General features: G+C 39.5%; 1 protein-coding gene across 1 annotated transcript in view; it reads right to left on the minus strand.

The window, feature by feature from the left end:
* Positions 1–998: 998 nt before the first annotated feature.
* Positions 999–14,006, minus strand: part of LOC124711269 (putative fatty acyl-CoA reductase CG5065) — a 245,037-nt gene continuing 232,029 nt past the window's right edge. The window contains exons 8-9 of the mRNA XM_047241250.1: positions 12,099–12,356; positions 999–2,100 (exon numbers count right to left, since the gene is read on the minus strand). Of these exons, the coding sequence (XP_047097206.1) occupies positions 1,890–2,100; positions 12,099–12,356 (469 nt within the window). The 3' untranslated portion in view covers positions 999–1,889. The remainder of the gene's footprint in view (positions 2,101–12,098; positions 12,357–14,006) is intronic.

Below are 14,006 nucleotides of genomic sequence, written 5' to 3' on the forward strand. Positions count from 1 at the left end.
TTCCCTTATGCATAACAAGATGGCTGTAAAAAGATCAACTTGGGTGAAAGAGATAGAAGGCAGAAATTTGAAACAGAAAATATTATGATATTAATTCTTAAGATTTTAACAAATTCTTTATTGCACATAAATAATATAAGATACAAAATACATGTTAATGTTCAAAGTCTGATTGCTTGCACTCAGTTTTTTCTTAGCAGGGAAACTATATGCAACTTTAAGCATTGACACAGGTTATTGTATATGAACATATTATCTTGTAATGGCATTTAAACATTTTGTTTGTCATCATGATTATCTTTGTCATCATCATCATCATCACTGCCATATCTCCTTTAAAATACAGCTAGAAACTTAGTTTATTTTAATCACTTTTTTGGCTTCATATTTATTGTCTCCCCTGTAATGTGTCTTCATTCTTCAAATGAAGAGAAGGAAAAATTGCATGAAGAAAAAGTAAAGGAAAAAACTGTTACATGTGTGTGGTTTTTGTGTAAATGCTCATGTTTAATGATTAAAAAAATCTCCACCCACTCACCTCAGTGCTGTAGTGTGAACTGCGAGTAATAAGAAGAATCATACTGGGTCTCTACACTTTTAATCAATGTTGAAGGTACACTGGCAATGCCTAATCATGACAGATGTGTAGGTTGGAAAGCATCAGGTCAGTATCCTTTATATTTGGCTAAACTCAATCTTTGGGATTTTCATTTGTGGGAGTTCCTAAAAGAACTAATTTATGCAAATGACATTCTAAATACAGAGTTGCCATATCTTGGAAACCTGAATAATCATTTGACACCATTTGGAGGTCTTTAACAAGGTGTGGCAGGCTATAAAATGAATCATGCATATGTAGCAACAACAGGAGAGTATTCTGAACATTTGCCATGAGCTTAATATAATTTGAACATTTGCTATATCTCATGGTAAAATGTTGTTTCAATAACTACTTAAATACAAAGCACTTGTGGATACAGATTTGCATTATTATTTTCATTGTTCTCATGGTAGAAATTGCTCCCAATGTTTGGTCAAATTTGTTTTGGTACACTCCTTACTGTGCCAAAAAAAAAATACAAGAGGCTACAAGATGCATGTTGAGAAAGCAACAACATATTGTGTACTGTCATTTCAAAGTGCACCAGCTTGCCAGCAGTTCTTTTCTGGATTGCTTGTACAGGAACACAGACTGGCAGATGCTTACTCATCATTAGTTCCACAAACATTTAATGCATCTCTGTTTACTGACATAGAAATACATGAAACAACAACTATATTTGTGATATATAACATGGTGAAAAAGACAGTAGCACTATCTGAATGTAAGTTTTATGGAAAACTTTGCAAAGCTTTGTTAGAGGTATTTGTACTTTGTCATAGATGAATCTACAAACTAAACATAGAAAATATTGAGAGATTACCTTGTATGCCATCTATTTCATAATTAAAAATGACAATAACATATTTTTGAGCCTAAATAGAATTTGCAAACAACTCCATTACTTTTGTACAATTGTAATGAATATTTTACTTGTAGGAACCCAGTACAGTTACTGTGTAGTGTTTTATGTGATTATACTTCTTCAGGAATTTATTCTTTTATGTATTACACTCACTTATCTGAGGTGTCAATACACAATTCATGCATATATATATCAATACTTATTTCCCTACAGTTATACATCCATAACAGGAACACAGTTTCAGTAATTGAGATTACACCTGAATTGGAAAAAGTAGTATGTAATGTGTGCTATACATGATGAATGTAAGGACTTATAAAGCGTATTATGTTGTACATCATCTCCATGTCCTTAACTCATTTGCCTCCTAACAACAAGGAGTGCCTTATGCAGCAAACTCAGTACACACTATTTACCAGTGAATCAAAGAAGTGACTTGTCTTGTATTACTGGTGTTACCGATGGTGACTGTGAAGAGCTTGAGTTGAAAACATTGAAAATCTGTACTACAGAGTAATTTAAAAGTCTCAGAAAGGCACGTAGGAAGTCGAAGATGGCATCGGAGTATGACACTAGTGTCCACAATAACAGCCCAAGGAACACAGCTTTTGTTATTTTGTCCACCCAGTACATTCTGAAAATTGAAATGACAGTTTGTAAATAACATTTAAAACAGTAATTGCTTCAATAAATACAGATAACTGATTATTATTTTTACATTTTTAAAGTAAATTATCAATATGTTAGTTGTATTCCTGTTATGAAAAAAAGGGAGTCCCTCGTTCCATTGGCATTCTTATCTAGTGATTAATATACGTACATGGAATACATAAAAGAAGTAAAATATATTTTTAGAAGTTGCATTGAACTGTTCTGCTTTGGCATTCTTCAGGTGATTGCACACTAAACCCTGACACTAGGTATTGTGCTGATAAAATGCAGCCTGTAACTTTTTTTCTCATAATTCCTGTCTGTCATGCAACATATCCTTTGTATAATATACAATGTTATTATGCCAGTTAGCATCATTAAATGTAGTGAAGATAGGAGAATTAGCCACAGAAGTTGATTAGCATAGGAGAATGTTACGTGTTGTTTAATATACCTTGTTCATATGGAGTAGCAAAATTTTTAACCGCAGGTTTGGCAACGGGAAGGCCAAGGGTAACAACAAATGATGATAACTGGTATATGCTGTAAGGGACTATGAGGAATGAACCTTCTTTGTTGGATGTTCTGACCAGGTTTTTCCATAAGGCACTGTGACTGCTCATATACGTAGAGCAATAGGTGACAGTTTATCCTTCAAGGCAAAATTACTCAACCATGCCTGGTTCATTTTATGGATGAATATTGTGAACAAAAAGACAAATTAATGGAGTTATAATATGGACTACTGAGTCTCATACAGATGGCTTATAGTGCTCTCAGGAGATGTGTTGTTGCTCACAACTGTTCTCCCCAGACCAAACTCTGCCGAGACAGCAACTGTGCAAGAAGAGTGGCAGTTATCACTGGGGCATGTTACATGTTGTTTGCTGTACCCTTGTTATCATCTTTATCATCACATATTGCTGCACGTGCATTGTTCAAGAGCAGTTCAACAGGTATCCTTCTTAGGACTGAAGGTGAAGTTAAAAAAAAAAGAAACTTAATAATTTTTTTATGTATATACCATGTCCCAGTATTTTGGACATTTTTAAGCCCCTCCAAAAATAGTAAAAATCAAGATTTCTTAAGTATGCCTCTGTTTCAACAGTGATCTCATTTAAGCAGAATTTTTCTGCCTGTAAGTATTTTTTTCATGTTTGGAAACAAGAAGAAACAGTAGGGAACTAGGTCAGGCAGCTAAGAAAATGGAATAGTCACTATTTTGTATGCATTATTGATGGCAGCAGCTTTGGAAATCGAGTGTGCCTTGGGAAAAGAAGAAGGCACAATTCGAACAGCTATCCATCGTGGTTCAACTTGAAGCTGATTCTTCTTTCAGTCTCTTGACTGTGTGAAGAAGACATGTGCCATTGATGCCCAGAATGTTTGGCAGGAATGCCATAAAAACTATGAATGCACAACTGTACTTGCTTTCAGAAATTGTCCACCACTTGTTGCATTTATTGGTCCTGAGGGAAATACAGATGTTATGGATCCACATGGACAAATTCACTGAATGTAAGGAAGTGAATTGCAAAGTTTTCATATTCTTAATGAATCCATTCATCACAAAGTACATTTTTTTAAAGGAAGATACAAAACAGCATGCATGTAAATTGACCAGTGAAAGGAACAAGAGAAGTACAACCATATCACACACATGCACTGAACAATTACATAAAACCACTCTGTTTTTTCTAGTAGAATGAAGCCTAAAACACTTTTGGTGTAAAGTTAGTGTAAGATTGATTAATTAGTTCATGAGCTCTGGCAATATAAGAAAAAAACTTTTATTTTATTGCTACATATAATACAGAGATCTCAACATTTTTCAATCATGTAATCTAAAAATTAATTTATCTGCCATTTTATAGCTGTGTTTTCATATGTAATTTACATTACCTATTGGTTAAAACTAGACTAAAATTCAGACAGTTGACTATTACCAACAGTTTAGAGTAACCCAAGGCTAAATTAAAAATTGCAATGCCTAAAACATTTTTCTTGCTATCTTTATCCATCGGAGGTCACCCTTGGAATAGACTTCATTCACTGTTAGTGTCACACACACACGCACACACACACACACACACACACACACATACACACACGAGATGCTTGTTGAGATATATGATTATGAATAAGAATCAATAAAAATTATGTCTGTATGTAACACTTAATGATGTATGTGGTATTTTTTATATTCTTCTTTTAATTGTGCTTTTGTCACACATTAATGCAGGGTTGGAATAATTCTTAACAGATTTGGCATGGTTAAGTTCAGTAATGGCCATATGCATTTTCTGTTGCTGCACCATTACTCCTTGTCTGCATGTAGTTTTATTTGTGTGAAATGGAATGAAAGTTTTCTAAATATTTGTGAATTGTGTAAATGAAGCAGGAATTTGTTACTAGCCTAATACTCAGCTAGTAGGATGTGGGAAATCACCTAAAAACCATATCTAAGCTGGCCAGCACACTGACCCTCATTGTTAGTCCACCAGACGGATTTGATCTGGGGCTTACACACATTCCCATCCTGGATGCAGTGCTTTAACACACATAGCTATCCAGGAGGGTATTTTTTGTTTTATAGCCCATGTAAAATCTGCTTTGATAGTGATGGTCAGACTTGTGATTATTTCTGTGTTGTACTTTGTGGTTTGATCACTGAGTGGATAAGAACCACCCCACAACTCCACATTCATGATTCAGTTCTCTGTTAGTGTGGGTTTTTACTGTGAGTTATCATTTCTTGCACTTCCAGCAATGATTTTCAACAGTAACTAAAACCTGACAAGTTGCCCCAGGGTCTGGATTCCATGTTATACTGTAGGCTTCTTTATAACTGTAACTGTGTGGGTAAAACAGTTCAATAGACAGAGCTAGACAATGTAATACTGTCACCCCCCCCCCTTCCCCCCCATCCCCCTCCTCCAACACACTCATGCAAAGTAACGCACTGTTGTTTTCAAAGAAGCCTTAGTTCGGGAGAAGATTTAGTTTATAGGAAACAATCTTCTAGACTAGTAAGCTGGGCTGCATTTGGTGGGCAATTGCTTGATCACAAGAAAAATGTTTTTAATTATTATTTATTAATCCTGGTCAGGTGGCAAAACTGCATTGTAGACTAAACTAATGTCTAACAATGGACAGTCCAGGATGGATTAATAACAATATGGAAAGGATACACTGCTACTCACCACATAGAGGAGCCATTGAGACATGGACAGGCACAATGAAAAAGTCTGCTAAATGGTCATAAGCTTTTGGACAAAGTCCTTCTCTGTGTGTTTGTGTGCCTGTTTTGGTAGAAGTATTGGATTTGGATTGGATTGTTTGGGGGAGGAGACCAGACAGTGAGGTCATCGATCTCATTGGATTAGGGAAGGGCAGGGAAGGAAGTTGGCCATGCCCTTTTGAAGGAACCATCCCACCATTTGCCTGGAGCGATTTAGGGAAATCACGGAAAACCTAAATCAGGATGGCCGGACGTGGGATTGAACCGTCATCCTCCCAAATACGAGTCCAGTGTGCTAGCCACTGCGCCACCTTGCTCGGTTTGGTAGAAGTACTTTGTATGAAAGCTTATAACATTTTAGCAGTGTACCTGTCTTTGACTCAGTGATCCCTCTACATTATGAGAAGCAATCCATCCTTACCACATTGTTATTAAACTAATGTCTAACGTTCATTATTTATACTAAACAAATGTCTGGTACTATACGCAGTAATCTTTGGAATCTGTTAGTGGACATCAGCAGTATACTCACTACTTTCTACATCTATTTATATGATCTAGAAATCACTATACAGTGCATGATGGAGGCTATTTCAAAGTAACAGCTGCAGCCCCTTTCTATCCTCCTCCATTTACATATGAAGCAAGAAAACAAATAACTTACTGTGATACCCTATAAAAACCCATGATTCCTGTGTTAGATATTGAATGGTGGCAGAAGAATTGTTCTGAAATCCATCTCAAATATTGTTTTTCTGTAAACTGATCCAACCCAGTTACATGAAACCTCACATTTCAGCCAGCGATTCTCATTTAAATTCTTCCAGGGGGCTCACGGTTCTTTTGTGAGTTTGTGTGTGGTGCACATGGGGCCCTGAGCTATTGCAGACCATTCTGCCTTCCCAGGCTGCATTTCCTTCACTGCGCCCCTTCTTCCCCATCCTGGCTCCTTTGCTGCTGCCCCCTCTTTTGGTGATTTTGTTTACGTCGTGCTGGCTATCTGTCTGGTTCCCCGTATTCATTGTGAATTTGTTCCTTTTGCCTGTTCTCTTTCATCCTTTTTGTTCCCCATTTGTGGTTTGATCTCCATGTCTAAATTTTCTGTTTTTAGTGTGAGTGATTTGGGGAAGAACTCCCTTCTTAGTGCCTACAGCATGGATTCCTCTCCTCCCTTTCCTCCCCTTCTTCCTTCCCCAAACAGCCCCCTCCACCCTGCTAGATCACCAGCATTAGTGGCCAGTCCGTGTCGTGGGGCTGTTATGTATCCATCTGGCTGAGCCCCTGGCAACACAAGGATCACACTACTGATACTTGTGTTGTTACCTCCACATGTATGCCAAGGAATGGTTGCTTGTTATCCTGGAGCATAAGAACTTCCAGCAATGGTCACCTTGCCAGATGGTCCTTGCTGTGGTAGGGTGGCACACATGGGGAAAGCCTATGATTGGAATGGGTGGATGTTTGGTGCATGAAGCATATCAAGCTGCAAAACTTTGTCTGTTCTCAAACGGCTGTCTCTTTGAGAGGTAGCAGGTCACTGAATGCTGCTTTGTACTACTCTGCAGCCTTCCCTTCCCAGGCTACACCCTGGAAGGAGGGCCACACCCACTGTCTTGGGATGAAAACTTTCCCCACTACCTGGTTGTACTAGGACACATTCATTGCCACAAAGCCATTATTTTTTGTGGAGAATATCAAGGACAAGTCTGGCAAAATGGAGTCCCTCACTAAGATGCAGTCAGGTTCCCTGTTGATCAAAGCTTATCCTGCCACCCAACCTGTAGCTCTTCATGCTTGTGATCATCTTGGCAATGTTTCAGTTCCTATTACCTCTCATCAGTCCCTGAATATGGTCCAGGGAGTGACTTTTCACAGGGACCTCATCCTGTGAACTAATGAGAAACCCTAGGCTAATCTGGAGCAACGTGGCATTTGTTTTGTTTGACATATGCACAAGGGTCATAAAGACCTTTATTTCAGCTTCCAATGGGGACATCTTCCCAGAGAAGTCAAGGTCACATGTTACTGATGTGACATGAAGCCGTACGGCCTGCCACCATGAGGTGCTTTCAGTGCTTGTGTTTTGGGCATATATCTCCCACCCTCTGTGTGGTGACTGTGGCCACCCATTCCATGAGAGAAGCCCTGGTGTTTTGCCACTTGTGTGTGTAAATTGTCATTACTGCCACTCTCCATGCTTGCCAGATTGCTCAGTTTACAAGAAAGAAAAGAAGATCCAAGAGTAAAAGCCCCTGGATCATCTATCTTATGCTAGTGTTGATTTATTCTACTTTTGCCTTTGTTACTTCCTTTCCCCTTCTATCTCTTCCTTTTCTCTGTCCCATCCCCCTCACATCTCTCACTCCCCTACAGTTCCCATGCTCTCCCCTCTGGCTGCCACTCCCCCTGTTTAGCCAATGAAGTGCCCCCATTCTTCAGGATCCTCCAGTGATGGGGCTCCCCACCCCCCTTTTGGAATCCTTCCTTCCAGCATCTCTCAGAACAGAGGCCTGCTACCACAACTCATCCATGGGATGCATCATCTGTGCACCCCAAGGTCGCCCACTCTCTTTTGGTTCCAGAGCCTGCAGAAGCCTGCTCTCCCTCTATGCCCTGCCCCGCTCAACCTCCAAAAGAGGAGATGAAGAAACATAAGTCCAAAGACATTTCTGAGATGACCACTCTCCAAAATTTTGTGGTTATCAGGTGTTCTGTTGGAACTGTGCCAGCCCTAGGACAGTATCTGGAGAGGTCTGCACTTTGGTTCACACCAATGTCATTGGTGACTGGACCACCCTTGATACCAACCTGGAAGCAATAGCAGTATGAGTGTGAATGAACCCAGCAATCACCATTTACAATGTATAGCTTCCTCCAGGTAGGCCACTTCTTTGTGTTGACCTGCCTAACTTAATATAGCAACTCCTGCCCCCATATCTCCTCCTTGGGGACCTCAATGCGCACCATCCCCTGTGATGGAGTGCTACTTCGATGGGTAGTGGTCTTCTAATTGACCAACATATTACAGACTGACTTGTGTCTCCTCAATGATGGTTCCCCTACCCACTTCAGTACCACTCATGGCACCTTTTCTGCTACCAGTCTTATGATCTCCTTCCCCACTCTTGTGGCTTCCCTACATTGGTCACTCCATGATGATCTCTGTGACAGTGTCCACTTTCTGGTGATTCTATTGTTCACCTGCCACTGCCAGCAGACAGGCACCCACGTTGGACATTCCACAAAGCCAATTGGCTTTTATCTGCATCTGCTGTGTACTTCAACACCTCTCCCTTGGATTGCATTGATGCGGTCATGCAAGACATCCCTGGCACTGTTCTTCATTATACTGGCATTGCTATCCTCCTATCCATCGGTCCCCCCTGGTCATTGACAAGTACAGTGGTGGCTGTTGACAAGTACTGTGGTGGACCAAGAATGCAGCGGTCACTATCCAGGGCTGCTGACGGGTACTGCAGTGATATACACGACACCCTTCTTTGACCAACCCTATTGCTCTTAAGCATCTCCATGCTAATGCTTGCTACCTCATTAAGCAGAGAAAAAGGAATGCTGGAAATGCAATGTTTCCTCCCCAGAGACATATGTGTCTTCATTGCAGGTTTGGTCCATAGCCTTCTGGGCCACCAGAGACAATCAACCAGCCCAGGTTTTACTCTACAGAGTGTGTCTACTGTGATCCATCAGTCCTTGCAAACACCTCGCGACACACTTTCTCACAGCGTCGGTGTGCTCTACCTTTCTCCAGCAGAAAGACTGAGTTGAAGAAACCTCCCCCTATTTCAACCCTCACTAAACTGAATCCTATAATGAACCCTTCATTGAATGGAAATTCTTGGATGCTCTTATATCTTCACATGACACCGCCCCAGGCCAGGATTCCATCCACAACCAGATGATCCAACACTTTGATGTTACCCAAAGGCAACATCTACTCAGGGTCTTCAACCACATTTGGCTCATTTGTGTCTTCCCCTCATTATAGCAAGACAGCAGAGTTATCCCTGTCCTTAAGCCTGAGAAGTACCCAACGTCTCCTGACAGCTACCCGCAGATCAGTCTGACCAACATGCTTTGGAAACTGCTCAAGAGGCTGGTTAGCTTCTAATTATGATGGGTACTTGAATCTCAGGGTCTTTTACCTGATATCAGTAAGCTTCTGGGAAGGACGATGTAGAACTGATCATTTATCTCACTCGAGTGTGTTATTTTGCATTTATCCATATCTAAGAGAATGGAAATACTGTATAAGTCATTTTGCATTTTCTTATACCATCTAAGTGACAATACTTTCATGTAGACAACAGTACTGCCAACAAATAATTTTAGTGGTGCTATGCTATAATCCTGTACACGACTTTTGGATATAATGATAAAATCTTCTCGGATTGACAGCTGAGTCAATGCGCCATTTCAGCAAGTTTCTTACTTGCCATCTTCAGGTGACTTCGCAGATATGCACTTGATGACATGCATATTGCAATGAGTGTTCCACATAGGTACTATTCATGTGATGGCATGCTACAGCATGTCTTCTCATAGATACCCGTGTATATTCAAACTCCCAAGGTGTGTTCAAAATGAATTGAGAACAATCAACAGTGCACTCCCAGAGTTCATCAACGCTAACAGCAGGGCTGTAATGCACCAAAACTTTTAAATTTATTTAGACAAAATTCAGTGGATTCAATTCAGGGGACCTAGGCTACCACTCTATTGGTGAGCCATGACAAACACACTTGTTATCAAAATGGTGTTTAACAGTACTTTGAAATTCAGGGTGATGGTTATAGATTTGTTATTAGTGCCTCACTTGTGGTGTCTTGAAATAAAAATAGTCTTATGCATTGAGAGTGTTGTAATGTTGACATAGTTGCACTTATATTGTGGAACCCTTTGGTTTCTCAACTAACATTTATTAGGATTATTTGCTTCTGTCATTGTTCTCTACTCAGCCTTTCCATTTGCCCCTATACCGTATTTACTCGAATCTAAGCCGCACTTTTTTCCGGTTTTTGTAATCCAAAAAACCGCCTGCAGCTTAGAATCGAGTGCAAAGCAAGTAGAAGTTCTGAAAAATGTTGGTAGGTGCCGCCACAACTAACTTCTGCCGTCGAATATATGTAGCGCTACACAGGCATGCTTTGTAGGCACAAAGATAAATACTGGCACCAAAACCTCTGCATCAGTAAATAAGTTAAAAAAAAAGGTGGAAGACGAGCTTTTTTTCCCGCCCCTAGTTTCGACCACTGCATTTTCATACATTATCCAACGAAGTAAGTACAAATTCAGTATTGTTCATCTTCGAATGTAGCAGAATTTCAATGTAATACAAAAATCCGACTGGGAAGACTGTTTGGGATGTTTGTCAATATGGCCAACTCTACGTTCTGAATTTTTTCCTACCTGTGAGAAGAGATGGTTGCTAATAAGAACCTTATGAAATGTGAATCAAATGCAGTATTCTCTTCACCATAAGAATAATACGAATATAAACATTTTGCCATGTATTCTTTCATGTTTGCTGATATCTCATTTAAATCCTATCTGCCTAATAAACTACGAAACTAGAGTGAGACAACAGCAAACGCGGAAGAATGTACGTATCGTGTCATGTTTATATTCATATTATTGTTATGCCTAATAGTGATACAGTCAGAAATGAAGCACGGCAACTGACTAGATTCTTAAATCTATGATGACTCTAATTTCTGTGCAGAATTTGATGTACTAAAGAAGCAGCCGCAAAGATTTTCAAACGGAGAAAAATTTTCACCTAACTCTCGTTCAGAACATGTTCTATCATACGCAGTCTATTATTGGTTCTTGTTGATCATTATCAAAGAAAGCAGCAGTGTAAGTAACAACAAATAGCAGTCTCTTGCCATTGTTTCACTAATGAGACAACTCCTCTTTTTTACTTGCAAGCAATGCTGCGAGCGGCGACAGGCCGTAAACATGCACTATCAGAATGCGACAACCAATGCATGACACAGTACAGTACTGCATTTTCAGCTTAGAGTGACATAAACACCTATAACAAAGAAAACGGCACTTATCAGATCAAAGCAAAATAAGCAATCGATTCAAACCAGACGAAGCACGTGAAAAAGGAAGGGTACCCGTATAAATACGGATGGAGCACCTGACGCATAGCAATGGCTATCTGGTAAAGCTTAACTGCTAAGCTTACGGCTCGAACCAAACTACTGTAGCTGTATCGTCATTCATTCGACCTAAATTGTGTCTCCTATTACAATGGACCAACTTTGTTTCGATTTGGAGGTGCGGCCTAAAACTTTTGTCTCCCCTTGAATTTCGCGTCTTAAATTTCAGGTCCGGCTTAGATTCGGGATTTTTTTTTTCCTTTACTTCGAGTCTCATTTTTCAGGTGCGGCTTAGATTCGAGTGCGGCTTAGATTCGAGTAAATACGGTAATGGTCAAACACTATGTACATCTGAGTAATCAATGTTTCCTTAGATTAGCCATAAAGTGTGCTCCATGTGATTGTGAGCATTACAGTCGAGGATGACAACTGCAGCTGCCAATGTGGGTGACTTGATACTTATTGGTGTGATTTGTGTAAAAAATTCCCTGTTCGGCAGATCTATTAGTAAGGAGCATGTTATTTCTATGTAGCATACGTTTATAAAAGTGATGCATATTAAAAGTCCCAGAGACTGCATATAATCTTTTATGCTGGTGTACGTATACTTACATTCGCATATGTCTTCTGGCAGCTGGAAGTGTTTCTGGTAGCTCTTTCAAGATGTATAATCTTGCAGCCCTTATACAATCTTCAAAGTAAGCATCTATATCCAAATCATCTCCATCGATCTTATAAAGAAGCCTTTCCCTTTTGTTCAACTGTTTTCTAACTTCAAGTGCAGAATCATTTATAAACTGCCACTGATTGTTTGCATAGTACTCAAACACCTCAAAACCTTTCATGATTCTTCGTTGAACTCTCATCATTCTGAAAAGAATAGTCATAAGTCACAATGATTATATTGGCAATGTTAATAAATGATCATTCAATTTTATATTTTATTAGATTATTTCCATAATTGTATTGTTATGGCACTTTAATAAAGAAATGCTTTATATTGGCCTTGTTCTGATGCAGTCAATAGGGCCACTGAATAAGTGGTCTGCTACTAGCATATTGAGTGGGGTGAATAGTGACATCTCATGTTACATGCCAACAGCACACATTACTTATATGTGAATGTGGAAGGCTCTTGTGTGTCCAGCCAGGTGAAACTATGGAAACCATGCAATATTTTGATGGAACACATTTGCATTTCCAGTCAGGCAGCAGTGCTGAAAAACCATGACTTACGAGGACTGTCATACTCATCACTATCACCTTCTGGCAATGTGTTGATATGAAACTCGATAAAAAAAAGAATTTACAACCATCTCCTAAACAGGAGGGAGAAGCTGTATGTCAAGAGTTCAACCAGCAGAGTTCAGCTCACTTTGTGGGTCAAGAATGCCTACACCACCAGCCCATACAGTGTTTCAGCACTTTTCCAGAAGATGACAGACATGTCACTTGTTGAAATGTCACAGTCCAGATGAAAACAACTAAATCAGTCAGACAAATACTGCACAAATGGTATCACTGATCTGACTACATTACCAAAAACACATCTTCTATAGGTTTTAGGGACCTGAAAATATAGCATCTTTTTTTGGCAAAATTAGATCTTTCTTGGCAAAATTAATATCCTTTTTGTACATGGTTGTACACACAAATTTAAATTTTTTCAATGCTGCATGTCTATAGGAAAAATTAATTGCAAAAGAGATGATTGGGAATAAAATAATAACAAGGAATAAATAACTTTTATTCTCTATGATAAGATCTTTTTGTGTGGAATATTTCCTTTTGTAGAATCTTCAACAGTTTTTTTCTGAAATAGTCTTTGCTTGTTCTGGTACCCAGCTCCAGGGAAACTGAATGCTGTCTAGAGGAAATGGGCCTAGGGCATAGTCTTGCTGCAGCTCTGTGCTTGCAGCATGAGCATACTACTCATTCCGCCATGAGAATAAACTGGCCAATAACGTTCCTCATGGCCAATACAAATGTGGCCGCTCAATGAACAGCCGGTTGGTTCTGTACTTGCATCTGATATTGTTGATTACTACTATCACTGTACTACAGACTATTCAATAACAATCTTGCTTGGTACTTGGTTTTTCTCTTTGGTCTCAATTCAGATTGTGTCTCTTTTTGGTCTTGGCATGTTGACACCATTGTGGTGAAGGTCTCTGATTTGGATTTCATTGCTTACATAGGTTGCTTTGACCCTGTTCTTGTCCATGTCGTGCCCAGTGTTAGTCAGCTGTGTTTAGCTGGGCTACCACTTGGTGTCATGTTTTCTTCCACAGGTGGCCATACCAATGTGCAACTTCAGATGTTTCTCTCCTGGGTTCTGATGTGTGTGCTGATATATAACTACTCATGGATATAGCATTGGTAATGAAGAAAAGAGAAGTTGTTGAGTATCATGGATGCTAAATTGGTTTGCCTGTTGGAGCAACAGCAGCATCTAATGCAATGGTAGCAGCTTCATATAGAATTGTTACAAAAGTCACTTGAGCTTCAGGTGGACAAATT

The sequence above is a fragment of the Schistocerca piceifrons genome, chromosome 8 (genome assembly GCF_021461385.2).
Source record: "Schistocerca piceifrons isolate TAMUIC-IGC-003096 chromosome 8, iqSchPice1.1, whole genome shotgun sequence".
Taxonomy (NCBI): domain Eukaryota; kingdom Metazoa; phylum Arthropoda; class Insecta; order Orthoptera; family Acrididae; genus Schistocerca; species Schistocerca piceifrons.